The following is a 22485-nucleotide window of genomic DNA, read 5'->3' on the forward strand; positions in this document are numbered from 1 at the left end:
CTCCATAATGTGGGTTGGCCTCATTCAATCACTTGAAGACCTTAATAGACAAAGACTAAGCTCCTCCAAGCAGGAAAGAACTCTTTCACCCAACTGCTGTTGGAACTGCAACTCTTCCCTGGCTCTCCAATCTGCCAGCCTACCCCTATTAAATTTTAGAATCATCAGAATTCTATAGTCATGTGAGCCAATTCCTTAAAATCTCTCTCTCCCTCTCAATAGCTAGGTAGATAGATATATTTTATTTTATATATAAATATATATGTATATATGTGATACATACATTGTTATCTATATCTATAGATATAGAGATAGTGTGTGTGTGTATATACATACGTATATACACATATATGTAGATGGGGGAGAGAGAGGGAGAGATTGAGACATACACATTCTGTTGATTCTGTTTCTTTGGAGAACCTAAATACAGTATCCAACAGAGTTATTATGAAGATTAAATAAGACAATGTATTTAATCTTCAAAGTGTCTGAAATGTGGAACAGTGTTAGGTAAATGACTGCTATTGCCTACCAAGTGTCTAACTTGCCCCTATAGCCTTGACCCCAGAGGTTATATTTCTTTTAGGCCAGATCTATTCCAGTATTCAGACTTGAAACCCAGGCTTTCAAGTACTTCCTAGAAACCTTCCTTCCCTCACCCCTTTTCAGTTCCCAACATTGTTAGAGAAAAAAAAAAAAGAGCTTTAGCTCTATAATGATTACCAGGTACTCAGCACTATTATAGCTCAATATTAGTGTCTCATTTTCCTGATAACTGACCTGTTTGAAGACATGCATTGAGCCACCTTCTGAATTAAGTTGGACTTCCAAGTTGTTTATGAGTTGATCCATATCTGGAAAAAAGACAAGGGACACACAATTTTAGAATAAGATCTAATCCACTATATGCATACAGTATGCCATTTACTCTTGGTTATACCTGTTTGCATTCTATGAACATCATTTTTCAGGACTTACTAGATATTGAGAAGTCAGTGTTTGGATAACATTCTAATTTGTATATTCTACTCATCAAGATGGCCCTGGCTTGTCCCCAACAATATTAGCTGCCCTCCACAAATCCAAATACATGAGAATCTGCTTCTTTCAACCACTCCAACCAGCCCTACCTACAAAAGATCCTGTATGAATATTTACCCTAATGAGCTTCTAAACACATTAGCAGCAAATCTCTCTAAGGAAGTATTTTCTATCTATCTCTCTTAAACACACAAGCTAGGTGGAGTTAATATGAGCAGTCTTCTATTTCCCTGTTCATTTGTTGTTCTATAAAAAGAGAGACTTGGTGGCCTCATTATGCTGCCCTATATACACCATCATAATCATTCCTACCAGAAGTACATACCAGTACTTCTTTAACCAGATTTCCTTTGATCTATCTACAGTTTAATCTCACTAAAGAGGAAAACATAGGGCAAGGAAGATAAATCCACAGCTTGCTTATAACTTAGTTGATCAGATTTTGGATTATTCTAAGTGTCTCCAAATCAATTACAATTTAAGACCTGATTGTGTTTCAAAAGGTAGTCTATAAATCAGTTAATGGTTTTCGATGTCAAATACTTTTACCCATAAAAGTGTCCATTTTATATGTTACTTCACAGTAGCCATTTAATACCTAATGCAGTTAAAATACAACAAATACACAATGAGCAAAGAGACAAAATTATAATACAGCCACACAGAAAAGCAAAAAAAAAACCTAAAAATAATTCCTTTATTTTTTGAATGTCAGGAATTGAGGAAACCAGTCCTAATTTGATGGCAATAACACACAAAGAATCTTCTATTGAGATGGTGAGGAAAACTTTCGTGCCACTTACCAAAGAATCTGGAGAATTTTGACACATTAAAGTAGCTCCAATTTAGGGGTGCCTGGGTGGCTCAGTCATTAAGCGTCTGCCTTCAGCTAGGGTCATGATCCTAGGGTCCTGGGATCAAGCCCCACATCGGGCTCCCTACTCAGCGGGAAGCATGCTTCTCCCTCTCCCACTCCCCCTGCTTGTGCTCCCTCTCTCGCTGTGTCTCTCTCTGTCAAATAAATAAAATCTTAAAAAAATTAGCTGCAATTTAGCTAGAGTGTATTATGCTAAGAGAAATAAGTTAGTCAGAGGAAGACAAATACCATATGATTTCACTCATATATGGAATTTAAGAAACAAAACAGATGAACCTATGGGATGGGGGAAAAAAGATAGAGGGAAACAAACCATAAGAGAGTCTTTATAATAGAGAACAAACTGAGGGTTGATGGAGGGAGGTGGGTGGGGGATGGGCTAGATGGGTGATGGGTATTAAGGAGGGCACTTGTTATGATGAACACTGGGTGTTGTGTGTAAGTGATAAACCACTGAATTCTACTCCTGAGCCAATATTGCACTGCATGTTAACAAACTATAATTTAAATAAACATTTGGAAAAATAAATAAAAAAATAAAATACCTCCAATTTTATCTCAAAACACATGGATTTTCTTTTCTTTCATCCAAGTATATGAATAGAACTGCTCACATATACATCCATCATTTACCAAATATTTATTGCATAATTACTGTGTGTCAGAGGTTATGCTAGGCACATTGTTATCAGTTTGGGATCTGGATCAATCAGACATAGAGTCAGCAAATGTAGCAGAGAGCACAGACCTGAGAGCTAGATGCCCAGGGATTATATCCAATAATCTTTGTCAAGGCCTTTTTATGTAAGCCTCAACTTCTCCATCTAGAATTAAAAGATTTCAAACTGTTTTCTGCAGAGTCCTAAGGCTTCTCTGAAGCCTCTTGGAGGGTGAGGTCAGGGTTGATGGAGGAAGAAGCATATATTTTTTAATTTATTTATTTTTATTTATTTATTTGACAGAGAGAATGCACAAGCAGGGTGAGCAGGAGAGGGAGAAGCAGGCTTCCTGCTGAGCAGGGAGCCCAATGTGAGGCTCGATCCCAGGACCCTGGGATCATGACCTGAGCTGAAGGAAGATGCTTAACCAACTGAGTCACCCAGGTGCCCCAAGGAAGAAGCATATTAAGGAATAAGCACAGAAATCAGACACAGAAAAATCCAATTTCCATTAAACTGTAAGCTCTTTGCAGGCAGGGTTTTTCATCTTTGATATTTTTTTCCACTGATGTATTTCAAGGGGTTAGAATACTACCTGGCATATGATAGGTGTTCAAACACATATCTGAAGCTTTTTGATGAATGACAGAAAAGGAGAATGAAGAAGTATGCTTTCCCAAGTACAGGAATTAGACAAGAGTGAGAAAGAATGAAAGAAAATTAGAGACATTGTGTATAAGAGATGTTTGAGGTGTAATTAACTATGAAGTATGAGGTGCCAGAGAGGGCAGCTTTTTCTGATTTCAAGGAGGGAAAAAGGGGATGCGATGGTAGAAAAAGAATATTAGGTCAGATGACTGTCATATAGTCCACAGCGGGGCACCACGGAAACCAGGAGAATTTGCTTGGTTGCTGCCAGAAACATTTGTAGGAGAGAGTGAGTGAACTTGGTTCTTTCCATTCACCTATCCTTTCACTAGATGTCATCATTTTTAGCCAGACCAACTTACAAAAGCCATCTCCTATCTGGTCTTCTTTAATTTCTATGGCTTATAAGACAGCAGGGCTGAGGAAGCAGAGTGATTTTGACAAGATATTTATTCCCTATAAACCTAACACTTCACCTGCCAGAGGCAGGGTGGTAGTGGTAGTACTGATTTAATAGGGTTAATATGAGGATTCCTTGAATTACACTTAAAACAGTTCTTGTCATATAAAAAGTTCTCAATAGCTATTATTATCATCACTACCATTATTATTGTTGATGGCCAGAATCTTTAGCCTTAGCCCAGTAGGTTATCTCCTAGGCATCAAGGAAGTCTTTCCTACATAATGTGTTCACAAACCTCTCCATATCTTATGTTTACAGTCTCAGTTTTTAGCACCACCATCAACCTAGTCTCAGTCTAAAAACCTGAGAGTCAGTCACCTTTGACTTCATTCTCACCATCTCCAGAGATGCAACTGGTTATCAGTTGCAATTAACTCTACAGCAGAAATATCTTTTAAATGTACCCCTTCAGGGCGCCTGGGTGGCTCAGTTGATTAAGCGACTGCCTTCGGCTCAGGTCATGATCCTGGAGTCCAGGATTGAGTCCCACATCGGGCTCCCTGAGTCTGCTTCTTCCTCTGACCCTCCCCCCTCTCATGCTCTCTCTCTCTCTCTCAAATAAATAAATAAATAAAATCTTTAAAGAAATGTACCCCTTCATCATCTTCTAGTCACTTCTCCTAGCCATGGTAAAAAGGTGTGGGCTCTAGAGTGAGTGTCTACAGTCACATCCTGGCTCTGTAACTTCTTTTTTTTAAGATTTTATTTGTTTATTTTAGAGAAAGGCAGGGGGAGGGGCAGAGGGAGATGGAAAGAGAGAATCTCAAGCAGACTCCCTGCTGAGTGTGGTGCCCCAAGCAGGGCTCAATCCCACAACCCCGACACCATGACCTGAGCCTAAATCAAGAGTCAAGTCCCATGCTTAATGGACTGAGACACCCAGGCGCCCCCTGCCTCTGTAACTTCTTTACAATAAGAACTTGGACAAGTTTTTACTATCTCCTTGTGTCTGTTTCCCCATCTGCAAAATGGGAATAATAATAGTACCAGTATAGAGTTGTCATAAGGATTTATCAAGTTAATATGCATTCAAGTATTTACAACACTTCCTGGCACAAAGGGCATTGTCTGTATGTTTCCCTGACCATCAGGTGAGCCCCCCAATAGTTAACTAGTGACTATTACCTACCTTCTTTTGTATCTTTTAGCAGAGTATCTCCTCTGCTAATTAATGTGCTATTAGTGTCCAATGTGCTAATTAATGTCCAATGAATGAATGATAGTGGGAATAGGGATGGTTATTTAACAGCAATTATATTATAATATTAAATAATACCAATATTATTTAATAGCAATAATCAAGGAGTCTGGGTAACACTTATTGCCCCACTCATACCACCAATATTTTAGTCAAATGACATAAGGGAGATAGCTGACAATTAGGAATATCTCAGCCCTTTCTGCTTAGTATCTTCTCACTTGAAGAACAGCCAAATTGGAATAGCCAATAGGTAACTCTTAGATAACTCTGGACAACATTCTAAATGTTGGTGGGAGTATATATAGAGAAAGCTATCAGAAAGGTGTGTAAACTCTTCCTTTAAAAAATGTTTTAATATTTAGTCAGCCAAAATTTAAAATTGAAGGAAATTTGGGCCTACAGAATGGTCTTAAAGAAAGCTCAGTTTTTCTAAAAAAAAAAAAGAGAGAGAGAGAGAGAGAATGAGGACTTTTTAAACCTTTTGCTTTTCTCTAGAGTTGGAGCTTCTGCTCTGTGTCTGGAACAAGACAGTTGCACAGAAGCTGTGAAGAAAGTGGTGAAGAAATGTCCAAAGGGATTTAAGGTATGTCCTGGCCCACTGAGATGTGAATTATATAGTCAGGAGGGCTTTAGAAATACAAATTATCTACTTGAGATAATAACCATCTTTCTGCCTGGATTGGCTCTTCAAGCATTTGTGTCTGGAAGCTGGACTTTTTGGTCCTTCCCCTGAGGGAGTACTGGAGAAGGAAATAGTGGAGGAGATAGGGAGGACTGAGCCTCATCCATAGCAGGTCAATGTCTTATATATGCAGAAAATCACAAACCATATTCCAGGGACTATGATCAGAGAAATTTGATTTGGTAATTTTATCTTCATCATGTTCCCAGGTTTATTTTGTTACCAAAGTGGCATTTTCCACAGTGATCTGTTTGTTTTATGAAAGTGAACAGTTTGTCTAAGGTAGAGGAGCAGATGGCTGGCTAATAGACCATATCTCACTCTTTGGTCAGCCCTGAGAGTCGGAAAAAATGTCTAAGGACAAAAGTGAGCAGTTAAACCTTTAAGGTGGAAACCAAGGAAGAGTCACTGGGGTGTACAACTTCAAAATCAAGCAAAACACTGGGGACCCTAAGAGACTTAAGAAAGTACCTAGTGTCTAAACAAGATAGAGCATTTGGACAATACAAAAAATAATTCCTCATTTGTATCTACATAGCTTTACAGTAAGGACATAGTTTTCATATATCATTCCCATTTCACTGATAATGAATTTGGAGGCCCAAGGTTATATAGTTTAGAAATCATGGAATCAGAACTGGAATTCTTATCCTCTGACTCAAATTACGGTGCTCCCTCACTACTTTCCAATATCATAAATCTGGTAAGCATCTTCTTTAAAAAAAAATAGAACTATCTGCTAAAAGAAGAAGTTTAAGGAAAACAAACCAATCATTTTGGGAAGATCTTGAGCAGATATCATTCACTTTCAACCTCTGATCTGTAAGAAATGCTGGAACTATTGAAAATTGAAAATCAGTATTTTAGAGTTCTGAGATTGTAATTTTTTACAAGTATTACCTGTGTCCTTAATATTAGAAAAAGATAACTAAAGAACAACTAGAATACACATATATTTTCAGACAGTTTAATTGTGTATCTTCCAGGGGAATAGAAAGTACTTTTGGGATGGGCCTCTGGGAAAACCTTCAGGCTACTTTGCAGCATCACATTAACAATAGAATGGTGATAAAAGACCAAAAATTGCCAACATTCACTGAGTACTTACTATGTTCCAGATACTGTCCTAAGAACAAATACTTGTATTAGCTCATTTAATCTTCATAATTCTCAGTGGGCACATTATTTCTTCATTTTTAAAATGGGGAAACTGAACCACAGAGAGATAAAGTAGATTATTCCCAAATCACCCAGCTAATAAATGGCAGAACTGAGATATGAACTATAGCAGTCTAGAACTATAATGAAGCTATAATTCTCTTTGACCTGAGAGCCAGTGAGATCCCCCAGCTCCTGCTTGAAGCAGATCACATAATGAAGAGTAAGTGGTTGCTGGAAAGAAACTACCTAATAAAAGAAGATTGCAAGATCCTCATTTCCCCCAAATAGAGTCACACCTATCACCACAGGAACCACTGGAAAACAAAAATTCAAAGAACCCCCACATATGGCATCTCAGCAGGTAGCTCACTATGATTTTAAAAGTATATTGTATAAATATAGTCTCAGTGTTTTAGAACTAGTCTCCTTGTCCTGTACTGTCATCAAAAGGTAAATTTATTTTTAAACAATAATTAATCTTACATGCAATAAACTGACAGAATGTATATTAAAAGTACTATAATTAAAGAAGGAAGTGTGAAAAAAATGGGAAAATCTTTTAACTAGGAGAAGGGGAACCTAGGTTCTAGTCTAGGCTCCACTGTTATCTAGCAATGTCATTTTGAGTAAACTACTTAGCCCTTTTCAGGTCTCTTCAGTTATAATATTGTATGATATATGGTTCTATGACTAAGACATACAAGGAAGATCTAGAATATCTTTCCAAGTTTCTGCTTAATCTGTGAAATTAAATTCAAGAAAAGCAATTAAGTTCTCCACAAAATTAGGTAAACTTGAGTGTAACTCCCACAGCATTTAAAAAAAACTTTTTATTATGTATAATTTCAAATACATACAAAAATAAAGATGATCCCCCATGTGCCTATTACAAGCTTCAGTGATTTTCAGCTCATGGAAAATCTTGTTTCATCTGTACCCCCACTACTCCCCACCAACTCAATGGGTATTTTTAAGCAAATACCAGATATCATATTATTTCATTCCTATGGCATTTCCAGTAAGACATATTTAATCTTCACAATCCCTGTGAGGTAGGTACTATTGTTGATTCCATTATACACATGAAGAAATAGAGGCTCAGAGAGAGTAAGTAAGCCCAAGGTCACATAGCTGGTAAATTATTGGGATTTGAATCCAGGGATGATGTCTGATACCAAAGCTTCTTTACCCCTTAAAGTACTTGATACTATTCTGCACTTTTTTGAATAGTTTGATGATGTTGAAGATCATAAAAGGTGATTTTGTACCTTAGCAGTGAGCTTTACAATTAAACATTTGCAGAGAGTATTAAAGGATTCCCACTAATCATGATGTTAACCATCAGACAAAACCTCAAGAATACAGAACTCCAGCATGGCATTAAGGCATCAGTTTAGAAAAAGGACAAAGAGCCACAGTAGTATAAGCTCATTGCTCTACAATATTATGTAAAATCTCATGCAATTCACTTAAATACAACATTATTTCATTATTTCATGCAACAGTCTCCCTCCAACAAATTAAACATGGTGCCACTGCAGCAACCAAAAAGAATTTACAATACAGTCGTCCTTGTCAATGGTTAGTACAACAAGTGTTTAAAGGTAGAGACTTTATCTCTTGAATGGCCTTTCCACTCAATGCCTGGGCTCAGAAGCACCAAGTCAAGAAGTTCTAGAAGAGTCCTGGGCCATCTCAATTTGTAGGACAAGAGGTCAGGTTAATAAAGGAACCAATAATCATCAAAGCTACATATTGATTATTAATATTTTTCAAGGCTACTTATTAATTTTATTATTATTTTTCAAGGCTACATATAGATTCTAGAATATAGTTACAAAAACTAGAGGAACTACACAATGTATATTTATCAGAACTAGTTTTTTAAAAAAATAAGAAAATAGATTCACATGATACATTACTATTCTAATTTAAGATGAAACAAGATAACTGACAGGCACAGAAATAAACAAAAAAGCTAGGATGATCAGCCCCAAATAATTAAAAGTTAACTATATGCTCAACATTGTGAAGATCTTCCTGAAGATACTGCACCTTGTTTGCGAGTTTGTAATTCAAAGGAAATAAAATGGAAGCGAAATGCAGAAAAAATGAAAGATATTCTAGAGGAATAAAGGATCAATTTTTTAAAATTAAAAAAATGGAGCTAGGTCAAGGAATTTGCATGGTTACATTTGAGAAAAAAGGAAATAGAGAAAAGACTGTCTTGATAATTATCTTTAAAGGCACACATTAGGAATTTGGAGAAAGCAGAAGTGTTATATTATTATTGGAGATTATAGTCGACTTAAAGAGAAACTTAGTGATAATATTCAAGTCTTTACAGAGAACCTACTAAATACCCAACACTGTAGTAGACACTGTGTGTTTGAGAGGGAAAAGCAGATAATGGTAGATTTCCACCTGTTCCCTACCTGGTTTCTACCCTCAAGGAACTTGCAGTCTAGGTCAAACAGAAAAAACTGGCAGCCCATAGTAGATGCTGGCTTATTCTCACAGTGATGTGAAAAATTAAACTCAAATTAGCTAATAATCTTTCAAAAGCAGATTTCTTTTTTTTTTAATCCGTTTTTTGCTTTTCTGAAAAAGTTGGGAGATCTTACAACATGGAGTCTATACTAGCATGGAGAAAAATTAGCTAGAGCTGATTAATTAGCTCTAATTAGAGAAAAATTAGCTAGAGCTGAAAAGGGTGCTCCTTTTATACAGTGCATGCTTTTCTTTTTATTTAATTTATTTTATTTTATTTTATATTTTATTTTATATTTTATCTTATATTTTATTTATTTTATATTTTATTTTATTTTATTTATTTTATTTTATTTTATTATTTTATTTTATTTATTTTATTTTATTTTATTTTATTTTATTGTTATGTTAGTCACTGTACAATACATCATTAGTTTTTGATGTAGTGATCCACGATTCATTGTTAGAAAATAAGATAGAGAGATTTCAGATTCCAGGTCTATGTGGTGAGATAAAACTAAGAATAAAACAATAGCAACCAAACATCACAAGATAATAGATGCTGCAGTGCTGGATTATGATTTGAGGCTATGAGCACTAATTAGAAGAGGAGACAGCTAAAAGTGGAATAGTAAGAAAAAAATCCAAAGAAATGACCTGTGGTGAGATGGGCCTTGAGGATCTAAAATTGGTCAAGAAAAGACAGAAAGGAAATCCAGTGAGAAGAAGAGTAAGTAAACTCTGCACTCTGTGAAGTCAAGGGTCCCATCTAAATTATTCACCACTCTAACCACAGCTTCTAGCATGATGCCTAGAACTTTGTAGGCATCAATAATTGGTTGCAAAGTGAAGGATAATGGCATAATTTTTTTAAATGTGTTTTAAGGAAGATACCCTGTCAGCGGTCTACAGAATATAGAAGGCAGAAAAAATCAAGGTAGAACTAGAAGCTATTAGAATATTCTATTCGTATCATGGTAAGAGCTTACAAAGGTGTCACAGGCTCAATACCTAGAAGAGCCAGGCAGGTTAAGGTTACCTAAGCCAGATGGGGAATATGGTGAACTGAGAATACATGTCCTATCCAAAAGGGGAGGGAGGGAGCGGCTCATCAACTCCACATAATTGTTGACAAGAGGGAATACTGGTGCAGTATCTTCTGCTTATTCAAAAGAAGCTGGAATTCTGAGTTTTAATTAAAATATGATTTTGAAATTCTGGTAATCAATCATTTTTTTCAAAGTATGTGTCTGGGCAAACTGACATACTGGTGCTAAAGACTGAATTGTGTCCCCCACCCCCAAATTCATATGTTGAAGCCCTAACCCCCAATGTGACTATATATGAAGATAGGGCCTTTATGGAAGTAATTAAGTTTAAATGAGGTCTTAAGGGTAGCGCCTTCATCCAAGGGGATTAGGGTCCTTATAAGAAAAGACACCAGAGAGCTCACTCTTTTTCTCCAGGAGCACAGAGAAGAGGTTATATGAGCATACAAGGCAAAGACAGCCTTCTACATTCCAGGAAAAGGGTTCTCACCAGAACCTGGTCATGCTGGTACCTTTATCTCAGACTTCCAGCCTCCAGAACTATAAGAAAATAAATTTCTGTTTTAACCCTCTTAGTCTATGGTATTTTGTTATAGCAGTCCTAGCAAACTAATAAACATACTTACAAGGTTTTTATTGCTGTTAAAAACAACACTGCAAATGTTGGGAAATATATTAAATGCTATTCAATAGAAGACTGTTTAATAAATTGTGGTTCATCCATATACAGTTGACCCCTGAATGATGAAGGAGTGAGGGGAGCTGACCCCTACACAGTCAAAAATCCACATATAACTTCTGATTCCCAAAAACTTAACTACTAAGAGTGTATTGTTGACCAGAAGCCTAACCAATAGTATAAACAGTTGATTAACATATATTTTATATGTTATATGTATTATATACTGTATTCTTACAATAAAACTAAAGAAAAGAAGATGGTATTAAGAAAATCATAAGGAGGGGGGCACCTGGGTGGCTCAGTCAGTTGAGGGTCCGACTCTTGATTTTGGCTCAGGTGGTGATCTCAGGGTCATGACATTGAGCCCTGCCTGGGGCTCCACTCTTAGCATGAAGCCTGCTTAAGATTTTTTCTCCTTCTCTCTCTGCCCACACCCCCAGGCTTGTACGCATGCTCGCTCACTCTCTAAAAAAAAATCATGAGGAAGAGAAAAATATATTTATAGTACTGTACTGTGTTTACCAAAAAAAAAAAAAATCCATGTATAAGTGGACCCACATAGTTCAAACTCATGTTGTTCAAGGGTCAACTGTAGTGAAAAACTATGCAGACACACAAAAGAATTTAGGTATTTCTTTACATCAGATAGGGAAAGGTCTCCAAAGTATATTTCAAGTAGACAAAGCAAGGTGTAGAGCAATGTACAGAGAGTCTAAAAGTGAAGGGGAAGAAAAAATGTATACATTTACTCATTTTTGATATGCATAAAATGTCTGTGGAAGGATCCCTAATAACCATAACTTTAGTTGCCTCCAGTGAGGCAAAATGAGTGCCTAGGGGACAGGACTAAGAGGGAGACTCATTATTGTATATCCTTTTGTATATTTTGACTTTTGAGCAATGTAGAATGCATTACCAATTTAATAAATTTTTAAATAAAAAATTTAACAATTTAGGGCAAACAAAATGTGTGTGAGCTGTTTTTGGTCTGTAGGCTAATTGTTTGTACCTCTGGACTAAGTTAAGGTGGTGTCAGAATAAAAAGAAAGGAACTGATGATAGATACAAAGGGGAAAAAAAATAGCCCTTGACAACAGGTAGATAAAAAACTGAGGAAGAGGGAAAAGTTGATGCCAGCATTTTGAGCGTGGAGTATGGGAACCACAACAACCATATTTCCCCCACTGTTTACTACACTGTCATTTATTCTTCTAAGTGCCTTATAAAATTAACATATTTGTTCCTTATTGCAACCTTATGAGGTAGTTTCTACTAGTAACCTCAATTCGTCAATGAGAAAACAAGTGCAGACCTGAAATAACCTCATTAAGATTATGATGATGGTAAGCTGCACGACCAGGGAGGTGAAAAGAAGTTTGGAATGAGGGATGGGGGATGGGGGAAGAGTCTAGGAGAGATGAAGAATTCTATTTTAGAAATGATGAGTTTAAGGATACAATAAAATAGTCAAAATGCTAGTGATTTGATACCTGTATTGGTAACAAATACCTGGATTTGGCTACAGAGTTATATTATATCTTCTTAATTTAAAATGTTTAATAATCCCAGAGTTTTGTTTGCCCACATTACATATATTTAGTTGAAGTACAAGATAACATCTTTTAGTTTATTACACAAAGCACCTAGCATGTTACAGACATTTAAATCGAGAATCTTGCCCCACTACTCTACTTTCTACTCCAAACACACAAGCAACATTTAAATAAAATAAATCACTTAAAGTAACAAAAATGATGAGACTCTCCACTTATGGAATATGAATTAGAAGTCAGGTACTGGGTCCAATGTTTTACTTACATTATTTACAATTACAAATTACCGTATTATTTTAGAGGTGAGGAAACTAAGGCTAGATGATAAAGCTGAGTTGGGAATAATATATACATCAGAAACCCAACTTCAGGTATAAAATCCAAATTAAGGGGTACCTGGGTGGCTCAGTCAGTTAAGCCTCTGATTCTTGGTTTTGGCTCAGGTCGTGATCTCAGGGTCCGGGAATCCAGCCCCACCTCAGGCTCTGAGCTCAGCAGGGAGTCTGTTGGAGATTCTCTCTCCCTCTCCCTCTGGTCCTTCTCTCTCTCTCCCTCTCTCTCTCTCAAATAAATATATAAATAAATCTTTAAAAAATTCAAAATTTGAAAACATTATTATATGAGCATCAGAAAGTAAGTCAAACAAGTTCTCACACTTTCTTTGGGTAAACTAGTTGAGCTTGATATGACAGTTACTCATTCCTACTCTACTTAATAATAAGACGGCCATTGTACTAGATGATCTTCTAGATCAATAATCCCGATTGGGAAAAAGATGGCAGAGGATTAGGGGACCATATTTCAACGGGTCCCCGGAATTGAGTTAGATATCTACCAGACCACTCTGAGCACCCACAAAATCAGCCAGAGATGTAAGATCTGGATCTCTACAAACAGAAGATCACAGGCGGTTGGTTTTGAGGTACAAAGTGGGAAGCTGTGATTCCCTGGGCTGATATCACAGGATAAATGGCAGCAGGAGGGAGCCTGGCCATGGGGATCCTGCACCGCCGGTGAGCGAGAGCCTCCCTCGCTGGGGATGAGGCACAGACTAGCAGACTGGTAGCGGCAGGAAAAGGACTATAGGACAGCCCCCGGGATGGAAACCCAGAGCAGTGGGGTCGCAAGTGAGAAATGGGAGAGGCTGGTGGTTTTAGAAGCACAAAGGGCAGAGACGTGCCCCGAACTAGGGCAGGACTGGGAGCAGTGCAGAGGGGTGCACAACCCAGGACGCTACAGTTTATAGCAGCACAGACAGAAACGGAGATAGTGTGGCCTGGAGAGCTCACTGAAGAAAAGACTGCGATCTCTCTGCTCTGAGGCAGAGGTTTGGAAATGTTCTCTTCTGCTCTGACTCTCAGAAGAGACACGGAAAGCCGCCAGAGAATGAAAGTCCTAAAAAACTGGTACCCACTGTGCCCATCCCCTGCCACAGGGGGTGGGGGCAGGGCAAATCTGCCCAAAAAAGATTGCCTGAGTAACAGCATGGCAGGCCCCTGCCCCAGAAGACAGGCTGGGAGAACAAGAGGCCAGCAACTCTAAGGTCCCTAGAAAGCAGGTACATCTTGCTTGGGTTCTGGTCAATAATTTGGACTCTATACAATCCCTCAACAACCCATCAACAGAATGGCTAGGAGGAGGAACCCCCAAAATAGGAAAGACTCAGAGATTATGACTTATGCCACAGATTTACAAATGGATGCAGATATAAACAAGATGTTGGAGATGGAATTCAGGCTAGCAATTGTGAAGACAATAACTAGAATGGAGAAATCGATTAAAGGCAACATAGAGTCTCTAAGGGCAGAAATGAAAGCTGAATTGGCAGAACATAAAAATGCAATCAATGAGATCCAATCTAATCTAGAAAATCTAACAGCTAGGATAAGTGAGGCAGAAGAACGAATTAGTGACCTGGAAGACAATTTAATAGGTAAAAAGGGAAAAGGAGGCCAGGGAAAAACAACAGAATCCATGAAAATAGAATCGGAGAAATAAGTGACACCATGAAGCGTTCCAATGTCAGAATTATTGGAATCCCAGAGGGAGTGGAAAGAAAGAGAGAACTAGAAGATATATTTGAGCAAATCATAGCAGGGAACTTCCCTAATCTGGGGAATGAAGCAAACATTCCTATCCTAGAGGCAGAGAGAACCCCTCCCAAGAACAAGGAAAACAGGCCAACACCCTGGCATGTAATAGTAAAACTTGCAAATCTTAGAACCAAGGAAACCATTTTAAGGGCAGGTAGGGGGAAGAGATTCCTTACGTACAGAGGGAGGAACATCAGAATAACGTCAGACCTATCCACAGAGACCTGGCAAGCCACGAAGGCCTGGCAAGACCTATTCAGGGTACTAAATGAGAATAACATGCAGCCAAGAATACTTTATCTGGCAAGGCTATCATTTAGAATGTATGGAGAGATGCAAAGCTTACAGGACTGGGAGAAATTGAAAGAATATATGACCACTAAGCCGGCCATGCAGGAAATATTAAGGGGGATTCTATAAAAGGAGAAAGACCCCAAGGGTGATATACAACAGAAATTTACAGGGACAATCCATAAAAACAATGCCTGCACAGGCAAAATGATAACAATTAATTTATATCTTTCAATAATCACTCTCAAAGTGAATGACTTAATGCTCCCACAAAACAGCACAGGGCTGCAGATTGGATAAAAAGACAGGACCCATCTATATGCTGTCTACAAGAGACTCATTTTGAACCTAAAGATAGATCTGGACTGAAAGTGAAGGGATGGGGATCCATCTTCCATGCCAGTGGACCTAAAAGAAAGCTGGGGTAGCAATTCTTATATCAGACAAATGAGATTTTAAACTGAAGTCTGTAGTTAGAGACACAGAAGGACACTATATCATTCTTAAAGGGTCTATCCAACAAGAAGATCTAACAACTGTAAATATCTATGCCCCCAACATGGGAGCAGCCATCTACATAAGCCAACCTTTAACCAAAATAAAGAGTCATATTGATAACAATACATTAATTGTAGGAGACCTCAATACTCCACTCTCAGCAATGGACAGATTATCTAAGCACAAAATCAGCAAAGAAACAAGAGCTTTGAATGACACACTGGACCAGATGAACCTCATAGATATTTACAGAACATTCCACCCTTAAAGAACAGAATACTCATTCTTCTTGAAAGCACATGAAACTTTCTCCATAATAGACCACATACTGGGTCATAAATCAGGTCTCAACCGATACCAAAAGATTGAGATTATTCCCTGCATATTCTCAGACCACAATGCTTTAAAACTGGAAATCAATCCCAAGAAAAAATTTGTCAGGAATTCAAACACTTGGAAGCTAAAGACCACTCTGCTCAAGAATGTTTACGTCAAGCAGGAAATCAAAGAAGAACTTAAACAATTCATGGAAACCAATGAGAACAAAAAAACACATCAGTCCAAAAACTATGGGATACTGCAAAGTCAGTCCTAAGGGGAAAATACATAGTCATCCAAGCCTCACTCAAAAATATAGAAAAATCCCAAATTCACCAACTAACTCTACACCTTAAAGAACTAGAGAAAAAGCAACAAACGATGCCTAAGCCACACATTAGAAGACAAATAATTAAGATTAGAGCAGAGATCAATGAATTAGAAACCAGAAACACAATAGATCAGATCAACAAAACTAGAAGCTGGTTCTTTGAAAGAATTAATAAGACTGATAAACCACTGGCCAGACTTATCCAAAAGAAAAGAGAAAGGACCCAAGTTAATAAAATGATGAATGAAAGGGGAGAGATAACGACTAACAACAAGGAAATAGAAACAATTATTAGAAATTATTATCAACAACTCTATGCCAAACAATTGAGCAATCTGGATGAAATGGATGCCTTCCTGGAAACCTATAAGCTTTCAAGACTGAAAGAGGAAGAAATTGACAACCTGAATAGGCAAATAACCACTAATGAGATTGAAGCAGTGATCAAAAACCTCCCAAAAAACAAGAGTCCAGGGCCTGATGGATTCCCTGGGGAATTCTACCAACTATTCAAAGAAGAAATAATACCTATTCTACTGAAGCTGTTTCAAAAAATAGAAACAGAAGGAAAACTTCCAAACTCATTCTATGAGGCCAGCATTACCTTAATCCTCAAACCAGGCAAAGACCCCATCAAAAAGGAGAATTTCAGACCGATATCCCTGATGAATATGGATTCCAAAATCCTCCACAAAATCCTGGCTAATAGGATCCAGCAATACATCAAAAGGATCATCCACCACGACCAAGTGGGATTTATCCCCGGGATACGAGGGTGGTTCAACATTCGCAAATCAATCAATGTGATAGAACACATTAATAAGAGGAGAGGGAAGAACCACATGGTCCTCTCAATTGATGCAGAAAAAGCATTTGACAAAATACAGGATCCTTTCCTGATTAAAACTCTTCAGAGTATAGGGACAGAGGGAACATTCCTCAAGTCCATAAAATCCATCTATAAAAACCCCACAGCAAATATCATCCTTAATGGGGAAAAGCTGAGAGCCTTTCCTTAAGATCAGGAACACAACAAGGATGCCCACTCTCGCCACTATTGTTCACCATAGTACTAGAAGTCCTAGCAACAGCAATCAGACAACAAAAAGAAAGGTATTCAAATTGGCAAAGAAAAAGTCAAACTCTCTTTTTTCGCAGATGACATGATTGTGGAAAACCCAAAAGACTCCACCCCCAAATTACTTGAACTCATACAGCAATTCAGTAATGTGGCAGGATACAAAATCAATGCACAGAAATCAGTTGCTTTGTTACACAATAACAATGCAACTGTAGAAAAAGGAATTAGAGAAACAATTCCATTTACAATAGCACCAAAAACCATAAGATACCTCGAAGTAAACCTAACCAAAGAGGGAAAGGATCTATACTCCAGAAACTACAGAACACTCATGAAAGAAATTGAAGACACAAAAAGATCGAAAAACATTCCATGCTCACGGATCGGAAGAATAAACATTGTTAAAATGTCTATGCTACCCAGAGCAATCTATACCTTCAATGCCATCCCAATCAAAATTCCAATGACATTTTTCAAAGTGCTGGAACAAACAATCCTAAAATTTGTATGGAATCAGAAAAGACCCCGAATCGCCAGGAAATGCCAAAAAGGGAAAAACAAAGCTAGGGGCATCACAACGCCCAATTTCAAGCTTTATATTACAAAGCAGTGATCACCAAGACAGCATGGTACTGGCACAAAAATAGACATATAGACCAATGGAACAGAATAGAGAGCCCAGATATGGGCCCTCAACTTTATGGTCAAATAATCATTGACAAATAGGAAAAAATATGCAAGGAAAAAAGACCATCACTTCAATAAATGGTGGTGGGAAAATTGGACAGCCACATGGAGAAGAATGAAACTCAATCATTCTCTAACACCATACAGAAAGATAAACTTAAAATGGATAAAAGACCTCAATGTGAGACAGAAATCCCTCAAAATCCTAGAGGAGAACATAGGCAGTAACCTCTTTCACATCGGCCACAGCAACTTCTTTCAAGGTACATTTCCAAAGCTAGTGAAACAAAAACTAAAATGAACTTTTGGGACTTCAACAAAATAAAAAGCTTCTGCACAGCAAAGGAAACCATCAACAAAACAAAGGCAACCCACAGAATGGGAGAAGATATTTGCAAATGACACTACAGATAAAGGGCTGGTATCCAAGATCTATAAAGAACTTCTCAAACTTAACACCCAAAGAACAAATCATCAAGTCAAAAAATGGGCAGAAGATATGAAAAGACACTTCTCTGAAGAAGACATACAAATGGCTAACAGACACATGAAAAAATGTTCATTATCATTAGCCATCAGGGAAATTCAAATCAAAACCACATTGAGATACCACCTTACACCAGTTAGAATGGCAAAAATGGACACAGAAAGAAACAACAAATGTTGGAGAGGTTATGGAGAAAGGGGAACCGTCTTACACTGTTGGTGGGAATGCAAGTTGGTACAGCCACTTTGGAAACCAGTGTGGAGGTTCCTGAAAAAATTAAAAATAGAGCTACGCTATGACCCAGCAATTGCACTCCTGGGTATTTACCCCAAAGACACAGATGCAGTGAAAAGAAGGGCCATATGCACCCCAATGTTCATCGCAGCAGTTTCTGCAATAGCTAAACTGTGGAAAGAGCCCAGATGCCTTTCAACAGATGAATGGATAAAGAAGATGTGGTCCATGTGTACAATGGAATATTTCTCAGCCATCAGAAAGGATGAACACCCAACTTTTACATCAACATGGATGGGACTGGAGGAGATTATGCCAAGTGAAATAAGTCAAGCAGAGAAAGTCAATTATCATATGGTTTCACCTATTTGTAGAACATAAGGACTAGCATGGAGGACATTAGGAGAAGGAAGGGTAAAATGAAGTGGGGGGGATCGGAGGGAGAGATGAACCATGAGAGACTATGGACTCTGAAAAACAAACAGGGTTTTGGAGGGGAGGGGGGAGGGGGGATGTGTTAGCCTGGTGATGGGTATTAAGGAGGGCACGTCCTACATGGAGCACTGGGTGTTACACGAAAAAAATCGATCATGGATCACCACATAAAAAACTAAGGATGTAGTATATGGAACTAACATAACAAAATAAAATTTTTAAATTAAAAAAAATAGATCAATAAAAAGACACTGAAGACATTTAAGACTTAAGACATTAAGGTATTTAATAAGGAATAGAAAATAAATTTTTAACAAATTTTTCAGTGCCTGACACAAAGTATGTCAACACATATTTGCCAAATGAATTATATAGCCAAAGGCAATCTTCTCATTATTCATCAATTTAAATGAAGTAATAAACTACAACTGACTCGAGACAAGGGTGAATATGAATGTGTCAAATAATAATGATGCCCCTGCTGGAAGGATGAAGAATAAATGGGTGATCTTTCTCACCACCAGACATACAATATATAGAGAGAAATGATGACTGGACCAGGCTTGGTTTGCTTGGTTATTGGAATTCAATTAGCTGAACCAACAAGGGCCCCATCTCAGAAATGCATATACTAGAAAGATGGGGGCTGGGGGTAAGAAAGTGGTAGTGGCGATCTAGTTCATGTTTTTTAACCAATTTTCTTTCCAATGTATCCCAAAAGCCTAAACAAGAGGGACCTATAGCTCCCCAGAACTCTAGAAGTAGAGCCATTAACCAGTTTGGTCTTGAGGAGGGACTAGATGTACACATCACTTTTACTTGAGTTTATATTTCTCTCCTTCCTGTTAGCTGCCCTCCAAGCTAACCTGAAGACACTGTTCCCAACCTATTCTCTGTGTCACCAAAGATTAACAACCCTCATATACAAGGGTTCCCCCCAAAATTCTGAAGAATGGAATGAGGTCATTTGTGAGTCACTGGATTCTGGTGTCCAAAGGTCCTGTTGGTTATATCATCTTGGTTAAGTTGCCAGAAGAATGAGGGTGAAAAGCAAGCTAGTGGCTCTTTCTCTCAGATGTACTGAAGTCCAGTGGGGGGCACCTGGGTGGTTAAGCATCTGCCTTCAGCTCAGGTCATGATCCCAGAGTCCTTGGGATTGAGTCCTACATCAGGCTCCCTGCTCAGCGGGGAGTCTGCTTCTCCCTCTGTCCCTCCCTCTGCTTGTGCTCCCGCTCTCTCCCTCTCTCTCTCAAAAATAAAGTCCAGTGGAAACAATGTTAAATCAGAAGCAAATAAAACCTGTGTTCTAGCCTCAGCCTTAGGGCAAGCTAATTCAATCTTCTGAGATCTCCTTTTATCCCATCTGCTAGAAGTTTTAAAAAACAGGGAAACACTAGGGCACGTGGGTAGCTCAATTGGTTAAGTGACTGCCTTCCGCTCGGGTCAGGACCTGGAGTCCTGGGATGGAGTCCCCCACATCGGGCTCCCGGCTCAGTGGGGAGCGTGCTTCTCCCTCTGACCCTCTCCCCTCTCATGCTGTCTCTCTCTCTCTCTCTCTCTCTCTCTCTCTCTCTCAAATAAATAAATAAATAAATAAATAATATCTTTAGGAAAAAAACAAACAAGGAAACACTAATTCTATCAATAGTGCTCCAGGGAAAGTCTCAAACCGAATAGGAAAATGAAGACTAAGAGGTACATGCAGCCTCTGTCATATACACCATGGTATTTAATCTATTCAAATATCTTTTGAGATAACATTATCAATCGGCATTCTCTAGAGGAGAAAAGCATTGTCCAGGGTCATGCAATAAGCAGTGGTAATTAGGTTTCAAATCAGATCTGTCTGTTACCCCAAACCATCACAGTCTCTATCAGAATTAAATTCAAATTTAGAGATTATTCTCTTGGTCAAGTTGTTATCACACTGAGTGACATCAGACAAGTGCTTAATGTTTTCCTTTACAATAAAGACAATACCAAAGGAAATAGGGGGCCATTCCCTCGACCATCTGTTTGGATTTATTTTTCCAAAGAATAGATTTTATTTATTTTGCGATTTATATTTCCTCAAATTCTTAGAATTAAAAAAAAAGCCCACAAAAAGGACAGTTCTTCCAAATGACCATTGCAAGTCGATTCGCCACAGCAACCTCAGCAATTCAGCCCAATTCACCTACACAGAGGAACCAACTCCCTTGGCCTTGTCTTGAAGAGCCGGGGAGGGACCTAGACTCCTCCTCTAACCAAGCTCAGCCCCTCCTTAAAGAGACAGCAGGCCCAAAGCAGCTCCTACCCAGGGGCTGCCTCCAGGGGCCTGCCGCTCAGTACCCCAGGTAGCCCCTGCTAGAAACTTCACCCCCTGCCCGCTCCTCTTTCCTTTCTGAAGCATCTCTAGGTATCCTCTACTGCTTAGAGGGTTACTTGGGAGCGTTGGCCTTCTGAACTCTGTTCTCTCTTGCTGCAACTTTGGCTGCATAGGGTTAAGTCAAAGACAAACCTCTCCTTAAGGAGAACTGAGAGGGCCGAGCCAGGGACGGATTAAATTAGACAAATCTATCCACTCCTGGCCCCCCACTCATTTCTCCCTCGAGTCTCCCCCAAAGTGCTTCTCCCCTTCCTAGCCTCTCTTTGCTCAGCCCTTTAGCAAAGTCATTTTTTCCTTGGGTTTCATTTGATTCCACATAGTGTTCATACCCTTGGTTCCCCAACTCTCCTCCAGGCTGCTAAAACCTAAAAAGGTATGGGGGTGCGGGGTAGAATTCAGATCCAGGAGACAGGGGTGTGTGGGTTCTAACCCTGGAGTCACTTACCATTCATGTCGCTAGCTGGTGACTACTGAAGGGTCCGGAGCTCATGCTGTCCTCTGGGAGGCTCATACTCCTGAGCCAATCCAAGACAGCTGTCTCTCTCACACCCGCCCCTGTCAGCGCACTGGGCGACTAGCTCTCGCCTTCTCTTTCCCGAGCCCCCGCCTGCTATTTTTCTCCTGGCCGGAAAATGAGGAGGAGGGCCAGAGCAGAGGGATTCAATTCAGACACAGCTGGACTACCCTCAAAAAAAAAAAAAAAAAAAAAAAAGGGAAACAAAGCCCTCAAGCATCCAACCCCAAACTCGGGGGTTGGGGGTAGGTTAGCAAAGCAGACTTTCTAAAAAGAATCTTCCCCCTGCTTCCAATGCAGATCTTCTCCTCTGCTAAAAATAAAGTGAATTCGCCAAGTCGAAGTGGCCAAGGCTGAGGATCCTCCGTTTCCCTTTCATCTCTGCTAATCCAGTTCCGGCCAAGCCCACTCTCCACCCATCTCTGAACTCCACACACCCTTGAAAAGAGGACTGGGGTAGGAGCTAAGAAAACCAAGCCAAATCCCCAAATACTACTTGAATACAAAGTTGAGGCAGAGAAGGACTCCTTCAAGACAGGTACCCACGAGAAGATACTTCAAGGAGATCCCTTTACTGCGGCAGTTGACGCCATACACCCCAGCGCCTTCCTTTAAAAAAGGTGGGGGGGGGGGAAGAGCAAA

General features: G+C 38.9%; 1 protein-coding gene across 1 annotated transcript in view; it reads right to left on the reverse strand.

Moving 5' to 3' along the window:
* The window catches only part of KLF8 (Kruppel like factor 8), a 136270-nt gene extending 114374 nt beyond the window's left edge, over positions 1 to 21896 (reverse strand). Inside the window, 2 exon segments of the mRNA XM_027607595.1 lie at positions 781 to 854; positions 21775 to 21896. Coding sequence (XP_027463396.1) covers positions 781 to 854; positions 21775 to 21781 — 81 coding nt within the window. The 5' untranslated portion in view covers positions 21782 to 21896.
* Positions 21897 to 22485: the final 589 nt, after the last annotated feature.

This window comes from Zalophus californianus, chromosome X (genome assembly GCF_009762305.2).
Source record: "Zalophus californianus isolate mZalCal1 chromosome X, mZalCal1.pri.v2, whole genome shotgun sequence".
Classification (NCBI taxonomy): Eukaryota; Metazoa; Chordata; class Mammalia; order Carnivora; family Otariidae; genus Zalophus; species Zalophus californianus.